The 20,527-nt window shown below is 43.7% G+C and overlaps 1 protein-coding gene across 1 annotated transcript in view; it reads left to right on the top strand.

Annotated features, from left to right (window-relative positions):
* LOC128850303 (transcription factor RFX3-like) overlaps positions 1–20,527 on the top strand; it is a 116,604-nt gene that overhangs the window by 84,632 nt on the left and 11,445 nt on the right. Inside the window, exons 11-12 of the mRNA XM_054053340.1 lie at positions 15,981–16,078; positions 16,396–16,545. Coding sequence (XP_053909315.1) covers positions 15,981–16,078; positions 16,396–16,545 — 248 coding nt within the window. The remainder of the gene's footprint in view (positions 1–15,980; positions 16,079–16,395; positions 16,546–20,527) is intronic.

Consider the following 20,527-nt stretch of genomic DNA (forward strand, 5'->3'; position numbering starts at 1 on the left):
CTTCAAGCCCTACTGCTTTGACTTGTTCAAGCACTAAAGGGTGCCACTGAGCTTGATGCTGTGGATTATTAAACTGCACAGGTCCTGTTAAAACATCTGCGCCATTCCCATATTGGGGATCTGACTGGGGGAGCTGAAACATAATTTGTGCAATTTAGGCAAAGTCATATGGTGTCATTCTTTCCATAGTTAATAACTGAATTAATCGCATCATTGCAGGGGAGTTGGGACCGGACTCTGTAACAGTTTTTCGAAGTTCCTGTATCATTTTCCAGGCATATGGCCTGTACTCATCCATGATTCCCTGTCCTGGGTCCCCCCGGACCACCGGGAATGCCATAGCTGCCGCAGGACTCAGGTCACGTTTCTTTAAGGGTGTAGTTATTGCCTCGGACAACGCCCAAAGCCCTTCCTGCATAACTCGTTGTTTTACCCTTTGCCAAAATAAACAAGGATCATACGGCAACCTGCGCCGGGGGTAAATCCCATGCCTGAGGGCTTTGAGGTTTACCAGAGGAACCCCCAAAAGGTTTGCTCAGCGTTAGCCTTGATGATTCTGTTTTTTGAAGTAGCTGCCTCACCGCCCCCCCACCCCACCCCGGTGGGGGTCGGGATGGCGTTACGGTGTTAACTTGCCATCGGTTTTGTTTATATATTGGAGAAGCCAAGTCTGTTTCATCATCTGACTCATCAACAAGAAAACTTTTTCGCTCCAACAGAGACAGTTTATTCTTTGGGCATGTTACTGGATCTCTTGAATTTAGGTGTTGAAACTCAGATAGAGATGCAGAGTCTATATCAGCACTTAATATGGAAAATTCCTCTTGCTCCATTAACAGATCCTCAGCAGATGGAGGCTTGTCTCGAGGCAAGGGGTGGAAGATCTTGCTCTACCCAATCCCTCTGGTTTTTAAAGTCTTTCAAAGTATCAAACAAAAGGTGCCATGTGGTAAACAAGGATACTGACTCTTTGTCTCTGTGTGAAGCGCTATCAAACAGCCTGCAGCCTGCTCCGTATTTCTCTCCAATTCAAAACATTAAATGATGTTATTGTATCTGGATTATAACCCTGTTTCTTGCTCCATAAAAGCATCTTTTGCAACATTAATTCTTCTAGCTTTACCCCCTTCTTTTCTAGTATTTGCTCCCACATGCTTATAATCATTTCCTCCTCTTTTGTTAATGAGACTCCCATCTTTTTCCCCAACAGCTCACCTGCACTCGGCGTCTTCCTAAAAGTCCCAGATCCGGAATTAAGCAGCTATATTCGCCGCTCCTCTTGGCTATTCTCGTCAAAACTCTTTTAGCAGCTATGCTCGGCGCTTCTCTTAGCTATTCTCGCTGAAACTCTTTTAGCGGCTATAGTCACCGCTTCTCTTGGTTATTCTCACCGAAACTCTTTTTAGTGTCTGTGCCACCTCGGGGAACCCCCAAAATTAAATCTCTCGGAAAACTGCTAGCAATAACGCGTCGGGGTCGCCAGATGTCGCTGTTGAGACACGACACGGTGATGTGGAAGCAAGTTTCTTTATTGAAGTTAAATGGCTGGCCGGCCTGCTCTTGATCTTACACGTGCCTCTTAAATCCTTTATTAACACATGCATCTCCTCATGATTGGATTAGCTTATATATAAACAATCTGTGAGTGGATGGTACTACTTTGTCACGTGGTCCTATATCGTCTGCCCACTTTATTATTTATTATTTTCTCCATCATCTTCCCTGGAACAGAGGTGAGGCTGACCAGCCTGTCGGTCCCCAGATCTTCCTTCTTGAAGACTGGAGTGTCATTTGCTTTCTTCCAGTCCTCCGGAACCTCCCCTGATCACCATGATTGAGAGCAGTGGATGTGGTCTACCTAGACTTCAGAAAGGCCTTTGACACTGTCTCCCATAAGGTCCTCATAGAGAAGCTGTTGAAATATGGGCTGGATGAGCAGACAGTGAGGTGGACTGAAAACTGGCTGAATGTCCAAGCCCAGAGGGTGGTGATCAAGGGCACAAAGTCTAGTTGGACGAGAGAGTTGGGGCTGTTTAGCCCAGCGTCTCAAGGGGGAATCTCATTATGTGTACGAATACCTGAAGGGAAAGTGCAAAGAAGATGGAGCCAGGGTCTTTTCAGTTGTGCTCAGTTAAAGGACAAGAGGCAATAGGCACAAACTAAAACACAAGAAGTTCCATCTGAACATCAAGAAACACTTTTTCACTGTGTGGGTGACTGAGCACTGGAACAGGTTTCCCAGGGAGGTTGTGGATTTTCCCTCATTTGGAGATATTCAAAAGCCCTCATGACATGTTCTTAGGGAAACAGCTCTAGGTGACCCTGCTTGAGCAGGGGGGATGACCTCCAGTGGTCCCTTCCAACCTCAACCATTCCATGATTCTATAATAAAGATTTAAGTTAAAGAGAGAGATCGATATAAAAGTCCTAATTCATCAAAAGCCTTTCAGTGGCACAAAGTCAAGCTGAAGGCCAGTAACTAGCAGTGAACCCCAGGGGCCAATACCTGGTCCAGTCTCGTTCAACGTATTAATTAATGATCTGGATGATGGGGCAAAGCTAACCTCCAGCCATTTGCTGATGACACCAAACTGGGAGGAGTGACTGATATGCCAGGGGGTCGTGCTGCCATCCAGAGGGACCTCAAAAGGCTTTAGAAATGGACTGAGAGGAACCTCATGAAGTTCAAAAAGGGGGAAGCACCACATACTGCACCTAGGGAAGAATAACCCCATGCACCAGTACAGGCTGGGGGCCAACCAGCTGGAAGGCAGCTTGGCAGAAAAGTACTTGGGGGTCCTGCTACCTGCACTCTGGAGGAAAGTGTTTAAAGGTTAAAGGCATCAATGTAAATGCAACAGAGAAAAGATCAATTTTGAGGCACTGAGGTAGCTCATGTCGGATTACAGCATAAATACACACAGCAATGACCCCCAAAAGACTTTGATAAAACAGTGCTATATTGTCAGGAAGATGCAGAAATGGGCAGTAGAAACCAGGTCCTCCAGAAGAAGCAGAAGGTGGTTTATGACAAAAGGGTACTGACGAAAAACTGTAACAGCTTCCCCTATGGCCTTTCATTATGGGTATGTGCTAGAAGCACCCTTTTTCTGCTATTCTGGAGGGACCTAGCAACTGCTGGAAAAGATATTTTGTAAAAAGTCTTTTGGAGAATGTCATTCAGAGAGATATCAACAGGCCATAGAAATGAGCTGACAGGAACCTCATGTACTTCAACAGGGAGGAGTGCCAAGTCCTGCCCCCGGGGAGGAACGAGCCCGTGCATGCCGGGGAAGCAACCAGCTGGAAAGCAGCTTTGCAGAAAAGGACCTGTGGGTCCTGGTAAACACCAAGTTGAACGTGAGCCAGCAGCGTGCCCTTACCACAAAGAGGGCTACTGGTATACTTGGGCTGCATCAGGCAAAGTATTGCCAGTAGGTCCAGGTAGGTGATCCTTCCCCTTTATTCAGCACCAGTTGAGTACTGTGTACCTGGAGTCCTGTGTCCAGTTCTGGGCTCCCAGCTGGGACTGTTTAGCCTAGACAAGAGAAGGCTTGGGGCAAGGGGAATCTTATCAGCATATATAAATACATGAAGGGAAGGTACATAGAAGATGGAGCCAGGCTCTTTTCAGTGGTGCCTAGTGACAGGACAAGAGACAACGGGCACAAATGGAAACACCAGAGGTTCCATCTGAACATAAGGAAACACTTCTTTACTGTGACAGTGACTGAGCACTGGAACAGGTTACCCAGAGAGATTGTGGAGTCTCCCTCCCTGGAGATATTCAAAAGCCATCTGGACACGGTCCTGTGCAACCGTCTCTAGGTGGCAACACCACCTACAGATGATAATACTATCTTCTGCTGCCCCAGCATCAGGAAAACCGTAAGCACATCAAACAACCTGAGACCTACAGAACTGCATCCTTCTTCTGGACCTCTATGTAGGCCAAGGCCTCTGACGTTCCAGGGACGGTTGCTCTAACAGCTGCTGAAGACCATACAGACACTGTCCTAAGTAATTACTAGAGACAGACAGACACACACGTGCATCCACCCACACCCCCCACGCACTACAAACTGCTGAGACTATTCATTGTGCTCTAGGCTGGCAGTTATATAGGCCACTCCATAGTATTTGCTGAAAGGATGCTTGACCTGAGGATCAACCTCAGGGGACACCACTAAGAGGCTGGCCTCCAGCTAGACTTTATGCTTCTGATCACAATTGTCTGGACCTGGAGGTTCAGCCAGTTTTCAGTCCACCTCACTGTCCACTTATCTAACCTGTACTTTGTCAGCTTGTCTATGAGGATGTTATGAGAGATAGTGTCAAAAGATAAAGTCAAGATAAACAGCATCCGCTGCTCTCCCCTCGTCCACCAAGCTAGTTGACTCATTGTGGAAGGCTTATCATACTGGTCAGGCATGATCTCCCATAAATCCATAGTGATTCTTTCTTTGGAAATGGCTTCCAGGATTATTTTCTCCATCATCTTCCTTGGAATAGAGGTGAGGCTGACCAGCCTGTCGTTCCCCAGATCCTCCTTCTTGCCCTTCTTGAAGACTGGAGTGTCATTTGCTTTCTTCCAGTCCTCAGGAACCTCCCCTGATCACCGTGATTGTTCAAAGGTAATTGAGAGTGGTCTCACAATGACATCAGCCAGCTCCCTCAGCGCTCATGGGTGCATCCCATCAGGACCCATGGACTTGTGTATCTCCAATTTGTTTAAATATTTCCCTAACTTGGTCCTCCGCTATTCTTCCTTGCTGCAGTCTTTCTCTCTGGTCTCAGAGGCCTGGGATTCCTGAAGGCAATCCTTACCAGTAAAGACTCAGGCGCAGAAGGCTTTCAGTACCTCAGCCTTTCCCATGTCCTTTGTCATCAGGCTCCCTGCCCCATTCAGCAGCAGGTCCACATTTTCTCTGGTCTTCGCTTTGCTACTGATGTACCTGTAGAAACCCTTAATGCTGCCCTTTACATCCCTTGCCAGTTTCAACTCCAGGTGGGCTTTGGCTCTCCTAACCTCATCTTTGCACACTTGGACAGTGTCTCTATATTCCTCCTAGGTCACCTGCCCCTTTTTTCCAGATCCTGTATATTTTCTTTTCATATTTGAGTTTAGTTGGGAGCTCCTTGCTCATCCACGCAGACACATCACCTTTGCTTGATTTCCTGCTCATTGCGATGGACCATTCTTGGGCTTGGAGGAGGTGATCCTTGAATACAAAACAGGTCTCCTAGACCCCTTCTGCTCTCCAGGAATGTCTCCCATGGGATTCTTCCAAGCAGGTTCCTGCATAGGCCAAAGTCTGCACTCCTGAAGTTTGGAGTTGTGATCCTGCCTGTCAGGACTCTCAACTCCAACATCTCATGGTCAATGTAGCCCAGGCTGCCCCCCAACCTTCACACCACCAACCGGTTTGTAAGAATTGTAAGAAAAGCTTTCTTGTCTGTAAGAATTGCATCCAGCAGAGTATCTCCCCTTCAGCCCTGTTTTGCTGATTACAAGCTCTCTCTTTTCCATAACACTCTGCACCCTTTGCTTGCCAACCCATTCCACCACTCCCTCGCTTGATTATGGGTCGTCATCTCCCTCCCCTGTCATTTCTAGTTTAAAGTTCTCCTCAACAGGTTGGCCAGCCTGTTGGTAAAGATGCTTTTGCCCCACTTGGTCAGGTGGATCTCATCTCTCTCATTGGCAACACAGATCCTGTACCACTGCACACTTTCTGCAGGCAAGGAAACTGTCTCCTTCTGCCCCAGCCTCAGTGAGAGACCCCAGGCACTCACTGCACTCCAAGAGCTGCATCCTCCTTCAGGAGTTCAGTCTGGATTGAGTCCTCTGACATTATAGAGATAGTTGCTCCGATGGCTGGAGGTGGTGCCCTGTGACACATTAACTCAGGACATGGATGCTGTTCTCTGCAAAGTTTCTGGCCCCCTTCTGAGCAAAGTGCTGCATCTGTTGGCTGCCTCTGTTAGCTATGCTGTAAGAAGCAACTCAGGAAAATATTTGCAAGTACTGCTTTGTATAAATGCCCCATCATAGGCAGGTTTCCTTTTTTCTGGATAATTGGAAAGGTGCCAACAGCAGCTGGCCAAAAAAAAAGGGAAAACGTGTTTAATTTATTAAGGATGCAAACTGATACTTCTATTTTTATGAGTTTCATCTTTTTTTCTTTTCCTGATTTTCAGTATTTTGGGAGGGTGGAGGATAAGCCCCGAAACCTCCTCTGTCACATAAATTCCTAATAAATATTATCATAAAATAAAATCACACTGAGGAAAGCCATTTTGAAAAACAAGCTCTAAGTAAAATTTGGTCAGTTGAAATTTCTGTGAAAACTTTGTAGTGCCCACAAAAAGAATGAAATCTTATGCAGCAGTGTAAGAAAAAGCCGAATTTCTTTGTTTAAAAAGAAGTCAAACACTCTGGCAATAGATCCTTTCCCCTGAGGATGGCCTTTTTGTCTCTTCACAAGTGACAGGATGGACAGTAACAAACTTCTTTGGGAGTTCCTATTCCAGGCAGAGAAGTTATCTTTAACACATTTTTCACATTGTATTTCTCAATTTCATTAATGACAAGTACCAGAAAGACTACAAATCTTGTCATTTGTGAGATTTGTGTAGGAAAGAGATTTCAGATGAGAACCCAAGCTTTTTGAATGCTTATCCAAAAATAAATGTTCTCTTTGTAACTTTTTTTGCCACGTTATTTACCGTGTGTTTAGTAACACTGTACAAACTATCAGTCTGAACTTAGGCCATTTATTTTGTACCAGATTATTCTTAAGATTCTCTGGAAGAGTTTTTTGTCAATTTTGATGACAGCCAGATAAACTTGAAGATGTTAGGTGTTTTACATAGCATTTGTGGAGAAAAAAAATGTTTTCCTTAAATATCGCTGACACATTATTTACAGTATTCCTTATACTTTGACGTTTTCTTATTCTGCAGGTAATAAATTAACATGAGTGAATGCTTAGTTAATCAGTAAGTGCATACAAAAAATGTTTATGTAGAAGCATAAGTGGGTTAGATAACTGACAGTGCAAAAGAGCGTTTGTTCTTTACCTGGTAACCTCAAGAGAAAAAGCTCAAAACCCAAAAGACAAAAAACACCTATTCCATAGAGCTAATACAGAAGTTTTATAAATCCAAAATAAATTTCAGATGAGTATCCACATAAGCTAGTTATCACTACAAAATTTGGGGGACTTGGGGGTGTTGACAGCGAGATTGAGTGCACCCTCAGCAAGTTTGCGGAAGACACCAAGCTGAGTGGTGTAGTTGGCACACCGGAAGGACGGGATGTCATCCAGAGGGACCTGGACAGGCTGGAGAAGTGGGCCTCTGAGAACCTCATGAGGTTCAGCAAGGCCAAGTGTAAGGTCCTGCACCTGGGTCGGGGCAATCCCCGTTTTCAGTACACAATAGGGGATGACGTGCTTGAGAGCAGCCCTGTGGAGAAGGACTTGGGGGTGCTGGTCAATGAGAAGCTCAACATGAGCTGGCAATGTGCGCTCGCAGTCCAGAAGGCCAACCGTATCCTGGGCTGCATCAAAAGAAGCGTGGCCAGCAGGTCGAGGGAAGTGATTCTGCCCTTCTGTTCCTCTCTTGTGAGACCTCATCTGGAATATTGTGTCCAGTTCTGGAATCCTCAGCGTAGGAAGGATATGGAGCTGTTGGAACGGGTCCAGAGGAGGGCTATGAAGATGATCGCAGGGCTGGAGCCTTCCAGTACCTGAAGGGGGCCTACAGGAAAGCTGGAAAGGGGCTATTCATAAAGGCTTGTGGGGATAGGACCGGGGGGAACACGTATAAACTGGAGAGGGGCAGATTTAGACTGGAAATTAGGAAGAATTTCTTCACTATGAGAGTGGTGAGACACTGGAACAGGTTGCCCAGGGAGGTTGTGGATGCCCCATCCCTGGAGGTGTTCAAGGCCAGGTTGGATGGGGCATTGGGCAGCATGATTTAGCGGGATGTCCCTGCCCATGGCAGAGGGGTTGGAACTAGACGATCTTTAAGGTCCCTTCCAACCCTAACTATTCTATGATTCTATGATTCCATGATTCTAAGCTGTGAAAAATAAAATATTTATTTCTTTTAAAACTAATTGGCTAACTTTGCTAGCAGAAATTCTTAATTACGGGATTCATCAATTACTGAAGTTGAAAAAGGGCATTTCTCATATGAGGTGACTTCCAGTAACCCTTACTACTCTACCAAACATGGTGTTTTGCCTCATAAACAAAATCCAGTCTTTACTTGGACTGTTTCTTCCTAGATGTAGTGGAAAAAAAAAAAACAACCCACTTAAAGATAATATGATTCCCCTTTCCTAGTTTTTCCTTCTTCTTTCCTGAAGCAGCATTCATTCTCCACCACCAAGATTTCACAGCAGTAAGAGCAATTCTACCTTCTGTTAGTTAAACACATTCTTCTGTATTGCTTATTGATACTGTCTTTGAACACTGCACATCCATTTTGTTCTTCAGAACTAAAATAAACAGCATGTTGGCAATGGTTCAGGGTACTTCAAGCTTACTTGAGGAAACTGCAGCATTGCAATAATTGCCATTTCCTGCAGGGCTTTGCTCTTTGAAAGCAAAAGTACTTAGGCAAAAATTGGAGGTGGGAAATTCATGATGGAAGTTTTCAGGAGATAGGAAACAACTGTTGCAATTACCGATGCATCTGCAGGAATGCCAAAAAGAGTCTTCACTGCTGATCATAAGTTTCTTGAAAGGGTCTTAGGTGAAGTGGTCAGTTCTGTTTGTAAAATCAGAAACTAAATAATTGCTACATAATATAGAATCAAAGAATAATTCAGGTTAGAAGAGCCCTCAGGAGGTTTCTAGTCCAACCTCCTGCTTAAAGCACGGTCGGTCAATGCTGCATTCAGACCAGTTTGTTCAGGGCTTTACCCAGTCGAGTCTTGAATACATCTAAGGGCAGAAACTACACAAACCTCTCCAGGCGATCAGTTGCACTGCTTAACTGTCCTCCCAGGTTGCTTTTCCCCTGCTGTGTTGACCCTCTAGCAGATATTGGGATTGTTCAAGTCTCTTATGAGAACCAGAGCCTGTGAACATGAGGCTTATTCCAGTTGCCTGAAGAAGACCTGTATTGGCTTTACACAAAGTCTAGTTGGAGGCCAGTAAACAGCAGTGTACCCCAGGGCTCAGTACTGGGTCCAACGTCTTCATTAGTGATCTGAATGATGGGGCAGAGAAAGTTGGCTGATGGCACAAAACTGGGAAGAGCGGGCAAGAGACATCACAGGGTTGTGCTGCCGTCCAGAGGGACCTCGACAAGACAGAGAAACGGGCTGACAGCAACCTCATGTACTTCAACAGGGAGGAGTGTCAAGTCCTGCCCCCGGGGAGGAACAAGCCCGTGCATGCCGGGGAAGCAGCCAGCTGGAAAGCAGCTTTGCAGAAAAGGACCTGTGGGTCCTGGTAAACACCAAGTTGAACGTGAGCCAGCAGTGTGCCCTTGCCACAAAGAGGGCTACTGGTATACTTGGGCTGCATCAGGCAAAGTATTGCCAGTAGGTCCAGGTAGGTGATCCTTCCCCTTTATTCAGCACCAGTTGAGTACTGTGTACCTGGAGTCCTGTGTCCAGTTCTGGGCTCCCAGCTGGGACTGTTTAGCCTAGACAAGAGAAGGCTTGGGGCAAGGGGAATCTTATCAGCATATATAAATACATGAAGGGAAGGTACATAGAAGATGGAGCCAGGCTCTTTTCAGTGGTGCCTAGTGACAGGACAAGAGACAACAGGCACAAATGGAAACACCAGAGGTTCCATCTGAACATAAGGAAACACTTCTTTACTGTGACAGTGACTGAGCACTGGAACAGGTTACCCAGAGAGATTGTGGAGTCTCCCTCCTTGGAGATATTCAAAATCCATCTGGACACGGTCCTGGGCAACTGCCTGTAGGTGGCCCTCTTTGAGCAGGAGGTTGGACAAGATGACCTCCAGAAGTCCCTTCCAACCACAACCATTCTGTGATTTCAGCCAATTCTTAACTTAGTAGGGATGTACTTTGAGCGAGTACACAAAGTTAAGCATTTAAATTCATATTAAGTACCCAATGCTTAAATGTTTTGCTGAAATTTTTGGGGGGTTTGTTGTGCCGCAACACAGGACCCAGTATTTGGCCTTGTTAGACCTCAGGCCATTGGTCTCAGCCTGTTCAAATCCCTTTGAAGAGCCTCTCTACCCTCCAGCAGATCGACACTTCCACCCAGCTTAGTGTCGTCCACAAACTTACTTAGGGTGCATTCGGTCCCCTCATCCAGGTCATTGATAAAGACATTGAACAGTGCTGGACCCAGCACTGAGCCCTGGGGGGCACCACTTGTGACTGGCCTCCAGCTGGAGTTAACTCCATTTACCACCACTCTTTGGGCCAGGCCATCCAACCAGTTTTCCTGCCTAGGAGAGGGTGCGCCTGTCCAGGCCAGAGGCAGCCAGTTTCCTAAGCAGAATGCTGTGAGAAACTGTGTCAAAGGCTTTACTGAAGTCCAAGAAGACTACATCCACAGCCTTTCCCTCATCCAGTAAGCGGGTCACCTTGTCATAGAAGGCAATCAGGTTAGTTTGGCAGGACCTGCCTTTCATGAACCCGTGTTGACTGGGCCTGATCACCCGGTTCTCTTGCATGTGCTGTATGATAGCACTCAAGATCACCAGTTCCATGACCTTCCCCGGCACTGAGGTCAGACTGACAGGCCTGGAGTTTCCTGGATCCTCCCTCCGACCCTTCTTGTAGATGGATATAATCTCAGCCAGCCTCCAGCCAAGTGGAACTTCCCCAGTCAGCCAGGACTGCTGGAAGATGATGGAAAGGGGTTTGGCAAGCACATCCACCAGCTCCTTCGATACCCTCTGGTGGATCCCATCTGGCCCCGTAGACTTTTGAGTGTCTAATTGGCCAAGCAAGTCTCTAACCACTTCCTCTTGGAACATGGGAGCTTTGTTCTGCTCTTCTAGCTCCTGAGGATGTACACACAGAGAACAACTTTCCTTACTATTAAAGACCAAGGCAAAGAAGGCATTAAGTAGCTCAGCCTTGATCCTTTGTCACAGTTCTTCCCTTTGCATCCAATAAGGACTGAATATTCTCCCTGGTCCTCCTTTTACTATTAATGTATTTATAGAAAGATTTTTTATTATCTTTCACCGACTTGGCCAATCTGAGCTCTAGTTGGGCTTTAGCCCTCCTGATTTTTCCTCTGCACGATCTAACTTCCTCCTTGTAGTCCACTCAAGACACCTGTCCCTTCTTCCAAAGTTCATAGACATTCCTCTTTTTTTTTTTGATGTCCACCCACATCTCCCTGCTCAACCAGGCTGGTTTTTTTCCCCAATGGATCATTTTCTGGCACGTGGGGACAGCTTGCTCCTGCGCTGCCAAGATTTCCTTCTTGAAGAGCACCCAGCCCACTTGGGCTCCCTTGCCCTTAAGGAATGTCTCCCATGGGACTTAATCAACCAGCCTTCTGAACAGTCCAAAGTCTGCCTTCTGGAAGTTTAATGTGAGCATTCTGCTAACCCCCCTCCTCACCTAGAACTGAGAATTCTACCATGTCATGATCGCTTTGCACCAGGCGTCCTCCAGCCGTCACATCCCCCACAAGGCCTTCTCTGTTCACAAACAGCAGGTCCAGGAGGGCATTTTCCCTTGTCGGCTCATTCACCGGTTGTGTGAGGAAATTGTCTTCCACGCACTCCAGGAACCTCCTAGACTGCTTCCTCTCTGCTCTATTGTACCTCCAGCAGACATCCGGAAGATTAAAGCCTCCCACAAGGACAAGAGCCAGCGATCTTGAGACTTCTCCCAGCTGTTTATAGAAGAGCTCATCAGCTTCTTCTTCTTGGCTGGGTGGTCTATAACAGACTCCCATAGCAATATCTGCCTTCTTGTGGGCTCCTCTGATTTTTACCCACAGCCGCTCGATCCTGACATCACCATAATCGAGCTCGAGGGAATCAAAGTACTCTCTAACATAGAAGGCCACCCCACCACCTCTCCTACCTTTCCTGTTCCACCTGAAGAGTTTACATCCCACCATAGCAGCACTCCAGTTATACGAGTCGCCCCACCACGTTTCCATGATGGCAACTACATCGTAGTCTCCTTGCCCTACAATAGCTTCCAGTTCCTCCTGTTTATTGCCCATGCTGCATGCATTGGTGTACATGCACTTCAGCTGGGCTGTTATTCCCTCAGCTCTCATAAAGGGAATAGTGTTCATTCCCAAATGACCGTTACTTGGATTATCTAACCCATCAGTGCCAATTACATCTTTTCTGTCACTAGATGTACTTGCCCCCACGTGCTCTGAGTTGATATACTGGAGGTCCTCACCGGTACACCATCCCTCAGGCACTTGAGTGCCACTCCCAGGTTCACTCCTGACTAGCCTGGCTTCATCCCCCTCCCCCTTCACGTCTAGTTTAAAGCTCTGTTAATGAGCCCTGCTAGATTTTTAGTACCCCTAGGAGACAAGCATGCCCCATCTCTGGTAAGGAAGCCTGGAGGTGCATAGGCCAGTCCATGATCAAAAAAACCAAAGTTTTGCTCCTCACACCAGGTTTGGAGCCAGGTATTAATCGACTGATTTTTCTTGATCTCTCCCTCTACGTTCCTTGTTGGAATGGAGGTAAACACTACTTGTGTCCCAGAGCCCTTCACCATTATCCCTAGAGCCTTGAAGTCGCTCTTAATTGCCCTCAGCTTCCTCCTCTGGATGTCATTGTTGCCTATTTGGAACACTAGCAGAGGGTAATAATCTGTGGGTTTTACCAGGGAAGGAAGTTTTCTAGTGATGTCTTTCACTGAGGCCCCAGGCAGGCAGCAGACCTCCTTGTGAAGTGGGTCCGATCTGCACATAGGGATCTCTGTTCCCTTCAGAAGGGAATCCCCCAAGACAATAACTCTTCTTTTTCACAGAGATTGTTTTGATGTTCATTTGAGGATGCTGCAGTCTAGGGGATGTTTCTAGGCTGTGGGAGCCATCCTCCTCATCTGTTTACCTTATAAAAATAAAGACTAGTGCTTCAGTGCATCTAATGGTTTCTAAACAACACACTCAGTCATGGGACATCCCTGTTCTCACAATTACTAAATAACACAGAGTGTAATATTGTGATGCAAGTCTGTAATATGCTAAGTGGAGTACTAACACTGGAGATGCATACCCTTGAGACTATGGGCATTTTCAATGCCAAAGACAGAACTATCTGCAAAGCACAAGAACAAGAACTGCGTGCTTCACACCGAGCTTAGGAACTATATTTAGTAAGGAAGAAAACTTCATTTGGTTATCTATATGCTGCTTTTCTGGATTTTTTTACTCCAGTTTATCTCTATACAATACAAGCCTCTAAATCACAATTTACATGTGCTGTTAACAGGCAACCTTTGACCTGTCAGAGTAGGTCCTAAAAATTCAATGTAATCCTAGAAGAATCTGGTTCTCATGCACGCGATGCATCATCTACAAGAGCTCTTTAAGAACATTTTATTTAGGAGACCTTCATCATCCTCACTACGTTCTATAAAATTCCTACTCCTCATTTTCCACCATTAACTCATATACTTCAAAATGAGATTCTAAACTTCATTGTTGACCTAATATACTGGGTTTGGCTAGGACAGAGTTAAATTTCTTCATAGTAGCCCATATGGGTCTATGTTTTGGATTTGTTCTGGAAATGGTGCTGATAACACAGGGATGTTTTAGTTACTACTGAGCAGTGCTGACACAGAGTCAAGGCCTTTTCTGCTCCTCACACCGTCCTGCCAGCAAGTAGGCTAGGGGTGCACGAGGATTTGGGAGGGGACACAGTTGGGAAAGCTGACCTCAACTGACCAATGGGATACTCCATACCATATGACATCATGATCAGCAGCAAAATTAGGGGCAAATTTGGCAGGGCGGGCACTGCTCAGGGACTGGCTAGGCATCGGTCGTCTGGTGGTGAGCGATTGTTTTCATTTGCATCACTTGTCCTCCTTGGGGTTTATGATTATCTCTTTGTTATTTTTTCCTCTTTTCCTTATAATTTATTATTTTTATTACTACTAGTTTTAATTATTAAACTATTTTTATCTCAACCCACAAGTTTTCTCACTCTTACCCTTCCAATTCTCTTCCTCCATCCTGCTGAGGGGGAGGGAGGGAGTGGCTGTATGGGGCTTAGTTGCTGGCTGGGGTTAAACCACAACATCTAAGGAAAAATTTATATAAAAACCTTAATTCAGAAAAAAACCCAACACATTCCTTTGAATAAGACTGTTCAAGGATGACAGAAAACCAGATGTTTCTGTCAGTCATCGGTCACGTACTCTTTTTGAGATGTAATCTTTTTGATGGTTAAATAGAAAAATCAGCAGTTTGCTGATTTCCCATGCGAACCTTTACATAAACTGACATTGGCCTGCTATCCCTTAACAGCGTTCCTGAACTATAATTTCCCAAATTCAAAAAACACATCTCTTACCATTAAAGGAAGATAAAACTATGCACAGAATTTTGATTTTAGATAAAAGTGTTTGCATTAAAAGTACTAAGAAGGTTAAGAGAAAAATACCAGGGTAAAATAAGTAAGGATTTATGAACCCCACTTAAAATAAAACAATATAATCAAGTGCAGTGCCTTAAAAAAAGTTGGATGTGCAAGGCTTTCTGTTCTCAGAAAAAAAGGTCATCTTAATACATTAATTAGTCTAGAATACTTTTGGAAAGTAGTGCAAGCTGTAATGTTGGTATTTAGATAAATGACCAAAATAAGTTCATGACTGTTTCTCATATGTTAAATCTGTCTTTGCATTAAGCTCCAATTTTGATTAGCAAAAGTGTGCATGTTCAGTTTAATGACACAATTATTTCTGAATGCTCTGGTCATAGTCTATGCCAAATAGGAAGTTTTGTTTTGTGTAACTTTTGATGCATGGATACACTTTCTAAACTCTATTAAACACTTGTTTTTAATGTTACTCTTCAAATTCTTCTGTATTGCATGACATAAACCATAAGGTCAGTGAGATGAATTTAAAAGCCTTATAAGCTTGCTACCTCATGCTCTAAGAGTGCATGCTAAAACAGGAATGATACATGAGTGGAAAATCATATTTGAGGAAACATAAAACTAAGAAAAATTCTGCAGGATATTAAATGGTATTTAATTATGCTCCTCGCTTTTAGGCCTTGCTTTTGCTACTTTTTATTTGCACATGTATCAGTTTCTCCCTTCACCATTTGAGGTGCCAAAAATGACAATTTCTGTGTTGCTTGAAAACACCTGTGAAACCGCTGCCACTACACTAAGAAGGGAATATTAGATTTTCATTAAGGATTTTTTTTAATTCATTTGGAGCACCATATCAGACTTTTATGAAAGCCATAGTTATATTGTCAGTGCGCAAAGAAAAGATTTATTTTCACAGAAAGTAATTTAGTCGTTGAAAAATTATCCCACCCATAACTACAGGAAAGGATTTTTTTTAAATAACTTATTTCTTGTGAATTTTTCATCTTCACCTGAAGTAGTCTGCTCCTAAAGCATGTGCTCATAAATTCAAATTTAAGCAAATGTATAATATGTTCATTTAATTGTTCAGAGCAAAACTACTCTTCATCGAAGAGATTGTTTTCAAGCCGGCTAGCCCTTTCTTTTCCTACAGTGGAAAAGCACCTCTCTTACCCACATTCTTCGTCACATTTTGTGTGATATCATGTCATGTCATGTCAGTGGCCCTCTACTTAGCTTGCTCCTTTTTATGAACATCCTTCCTGTATTAGGAGGGATCCGCACCTTGACTCGATAAATCTCTGAGCCAATAAATACAGCAGATCTCAATGTGGAGTATTTGAATACTGAGGATGCAAAAGCTTACAAGAGAGACACCTTGCTATCTTTTTAATTTTATTTTTATTCTTTAATGTTTAGGTGCCTTGACCCAAGCCATTCGCAATTTTGCAAAAAGCCTTGAAGGTTGGCTTTCCAGTGCTATGAACAGTATTCCACAGAGAATGATACAAACCAAGGTAAACAAATTTTACTGCAGTTTTCTTCACTTTATGCAATTGTACATTAGATGTTATTTAGGATCTAAAAGTAGCAGCATTTTAACTTTTATGCTAAATGTCATATTTAGGTTGAACGTCAAACATGAAACCTGTGATTTGAAATAACTTTATTTTGCCAAAAAACATTACTTGGAAAAACTGTATTTGTTCCATTATATGTGAATTACAATATCTGAGGGCTCATAAATTAATACAGCAATTTTAAAATTAAAATAGACAAAACAGAAGACCTGTTGATGAGTATAGTGTCTTAAGATAAATGGATTTCTTCATAGGTTGCTGCTGTAAGTGCCTTTGCCCAGACTTTGAGAAGATATACATCTCTCAATCACCTGGCTCAGGCTGCTCGGGCTGTGCTTCAGAACACTTCTCAGATCAACCAGATGCTCAGTGATCTCAACCGTGTTGATTTTGCCAATGTACAGGTAAACTGTGCCTTTAGAAAACAGACTTTTAAAAAAATTGTGATTTCCCCCCAAATTTATTTTTATTGTTAGTTCTTATTATTCCATCAAGAAAGCAAAGCGAGACCATTTTACTGTTTTTTGTATGTATATGCAGTGATTCAGTTGAAACTTTCCAGCTTACACTTTGGCCACAAGGAAAATAAAACCTCAGAACCATTATAAATTTCCATTTTCTCTGAAGGCTTCTTATCGTTCAGACTATGCATTCTGCCAATTTTTATTTGATGCAGATGAAAGTGTAGAGTACATGTGTTCTTATAATGAACTGCCGCGATTGAGAGACAGGACACAGCCTGATGCAAGCAAGATGTCGATTTTATTGTATTCTTAACATGTATTTATACAAGTTATAAGTGACTTACAAGCCACGCGTTACACGCTGATTGGTTCTTACCTTAAACTTGGTGATCACAGATTGGTTAACAAGACCACATAGTCCATTGCTGTATGAGCTAATATTTGGCATTGCTGCATAACTACAGATATCTACTCTTTTTGCAGGACATTAGCTTCTTTAGACAGTAACAATATTTCCTCCTATCTAGATGGTTGCTATGCCATTTGCATGTAGCCCACGTAGCAGTTACTCCTTGCTCTTCTTTTCTTGAGGGAAGTTCTTGTTTTTAGCTTATCCAAGGTCTGTGGCTGAGCTTATCCAAGGTCTGTGGCCGAAAAGTTCCAACACATCTCCCTTAAGCAATTGTTCTGTACTTTGGGTTTTTCCACTGCCTGTCAAACATTGTCCTACATCTCCCCCTTCCTGTTGCACGACAAGGATCCTTTTTAAAGAACGTGCCATTAATCCTTGCAGACATTGCAATAAGCATGGTAAAAAAAGTAATAAAAGAATAAAGACAGCCAAAGCATACACAATCATTTTTACAAGACTCCTTAACCATCCTGACAGCCCCCATCCTTCAAAAAGTTTATCTAACCAATCCAAACTGTCACTTTGTTGAAGTTTGCAGACTCCCATCCTGAGCTGTTGAATGCTCACATGAATAGATTCCGAGTGATCAGAAAGATTCATACAACACATACCTTCAAAATCCTCACAACCATGTCCCTGAGCCAAAAGCAAAAAATCTATTGCAGCTCTCTTTTGAAGGGTAGCATGTCGCACACTGTCTACATCTAATAAAAGTCCAGAAAGCGCATTGCTAGTAGCGTTCATTTGTTTTGCAAGCCAACAGCCGAGTTTATCCAGAGTTGCTAATGCTTTTGCAGCCGCACTTCCAGGTAATAGGAGAGAGGCAGCGAAACGCTGGCCATAAGACCAAAATTTTACATTGTCATCGCACTCAGAGGTGTATGCATGAATTCCTCATCTTACTCTGTGGGAAAGGTGATGTTGTAAGATCATAGATGTATTGGGGGTTAGGACAGTTAGACGTCCAAGGCTACACGGTCCTCCTTTTATATGAGAAGGGATCATGGGCCAAGCTCTATCCCCACAAATAAAAAATATTCCTGATGGCAACAAAAGGGGAACATTACTAGATTTGGATAACTTTATCGCTGTATAATGACACCAAACAGTAGCATTTCTAAAAACGGGATGAATGGGAGAAACATCCCATACTTTGGATTGATTTTTTCCCACATAATTAAACCTGACACATAAATCCATTTTCACTGATCCAAGGAGTTCAATTTCCTGTGGCTCTAGGGCAGCAGGAGGAAGATATGGGGTCCATGTATCCCAAAGGTCAGCGACACTTTTAGATATGCCGTTTTAAAAAAGGGTTTTCAAGAGACTCTCAGGTGTTAGCCACTTATCCAGTGGTAATCCCACCAGACATGTAGAAAATGGATTACTGGGGGAAGCAGTGGCAAGGCACAACGTGTCTTGTCCTGTGAGATTTGCTAGTGTCACCCATATATTAACTTTAGGTAGAGCGGGCAAAAAAGGGTAGCTCCACATGCTTCCTGACATGATCATAATAAGAATTACTAATTGAAAAATGCCTTTCGTCCCTTTTCGAGTTTCCATGCAAACTGTTTCTTGCATCGTTCTTTTGTTTGAGTCCAGTCCTGTTTAAGTACTAAATTTATTCTACTGCACTCTATATTACAAATAATAGCCTCTCGTGCCCTTTTTTTCTACTAAATTAGCCCAATTTATACGCTTTCCTACATATTGATCATTCCCTGATAATTCATGTCCTGTGGGGAGCAAAAGTCTTACCACATCAATCTTTTTTTTCTAAACAGTCTTTACACCATCGCCTTGTGAGAGTTGCTCAGCGTCACCACTTCTTCTCACAGGTATAACATATACACAAAACCCAAGGTTCACAAGATTTGCATAAGATGCAAGTGATTCCAGCGACGGGTGTTTTTCTGCCCTGGTTCATACAGTTTTTTCATGCTTCCTGTGTTCAGCCCCTGTTATCCCGATCTTCCTCTGTGGATTCGTCAAATTGTTGTTCGGGGAACTGGTCCCGAGGATGATTGAGGTTTTCACCAGATGATTGTTGTAAGGATTCACGGAAGGGTCGCACATTCTTTGCCGGGATCCATCGGGGGCCGTTCTCTGTGGAGACACAAGCATAACCTCTGCCCCATGTAACAAGAGGATATGGTCCCATGACCTTACCTGTTTCTGGGTCGAGAACCAATACCGGGGCTTTGACTCGTGCCTCGAGTGACACAGCTGTATTAAAATGTCGAACAATTGGAGGCTTGTTATCTATCAAAGAAAAATTCAAAAAACTAAAACATTCAAAGCTTTCTGTAAGCGCTCCTCAGGAGTAACAGTTCCTATTCCCCCTTTTTGTTGTTGCAACAGGCGTTTCAGCGATTGGTGAGAGCGCTCAATCAAAGATTGACCTGTGGGGGAATGAGGGATACCGGTAATATGGGTTATGCCCCAAGAGTCAAAGAACGCCTTCATTGCAGTTGAGATGTATGCAGGTCCATTATCTGTTTTTATTTGAAAGGGTATACCCAAAGTAGCGAAGGTACGCATCAAATGTTTGCGGATGTCATGTGCCTTTTCTCCTGTGTGACAAGAAGCGAACAAGGCACCGGAGAAAGTATCTATAGAAGAATGAATATACTTCAGTTTACCAAACTCCGAATAGTGAGTTACATCTGTTTGCCATAATTGTAAACTTTGCAGTCTTCTGGGATTAATACCTCCTGCTATCGATGGGAAAGAATGTCTTTGGCAATCCGGGCATACAGCGATGATATTAGATGCTTGCTGAGAGGTGAGGCCAAACTGTCTTTTAAGGCTTCCCGCATTCTGGTGAAAAAAGGAATGGCTAAGTTCAGCTTGTGCTATGCGATCAGGCAATACCTGTACTGGTAATGTCAACAGATCGGCTCGTCAATTCCCTTCTGCAATAAAGCCAGGTAGAAAAGTGTGTGATCTAATATGCATAACAAAATAGTTGTGAGGACGAGAATCCAAAAGAAAGATGAGCTCCTGTAACAAGGCAAAAAGGTTAGGATGTGAGAGGTCACGCAGCAAAGATGCTTCAGCTCTCTCTACAATCCCTGCAACATAAGCAGAATCAGTAGCAAGATTAAGTGGTGTGGTCCATTTTCGGAAAACTCGAACTACCGCAGTCAATTCCACTATTTGGGGGGACCCAAGAACGGTGTCTATGTCTGAGTTCCATCGTTCATGTTGGTCATCCCACCATAAGATAACTGACTTATGCGTTTTCCTGGACCCATCTGTAAATACAGTGAGGGCTTGTAATGGTTGGTCACTCTTTTTTGGTTTAGGCATTAATTGAAAATCAGCATTGAATAACTTATGCGAAGGCAGATGGGATGTGAGTTGTCCTGTATAGTCAGTAAGTGCCATAGTGAAGGCATCTGATTGCTGATAAAGCCATTGCAAATACAGATTTGCCACAGGCAGACAGATGCAAGTAAAATCCATTCCTGATAATGTTAATAAGCGCTGCCTGGATTTAATGATTAA

Source organism: Cuculus canorus, chromosome W (assembly GCF_017976375.1).
Source record: "Cuculus canorus isolate bCucCan1 chromosome W, bCucCan1.pri, whole genome shotgun sequence".
Classification (NCBI taxonomy): Eukaryota; Metazoa; Chordata; class Aves; order Cuculiformes; family Cuculidae; genus Cuculus; species Cuculus canorus.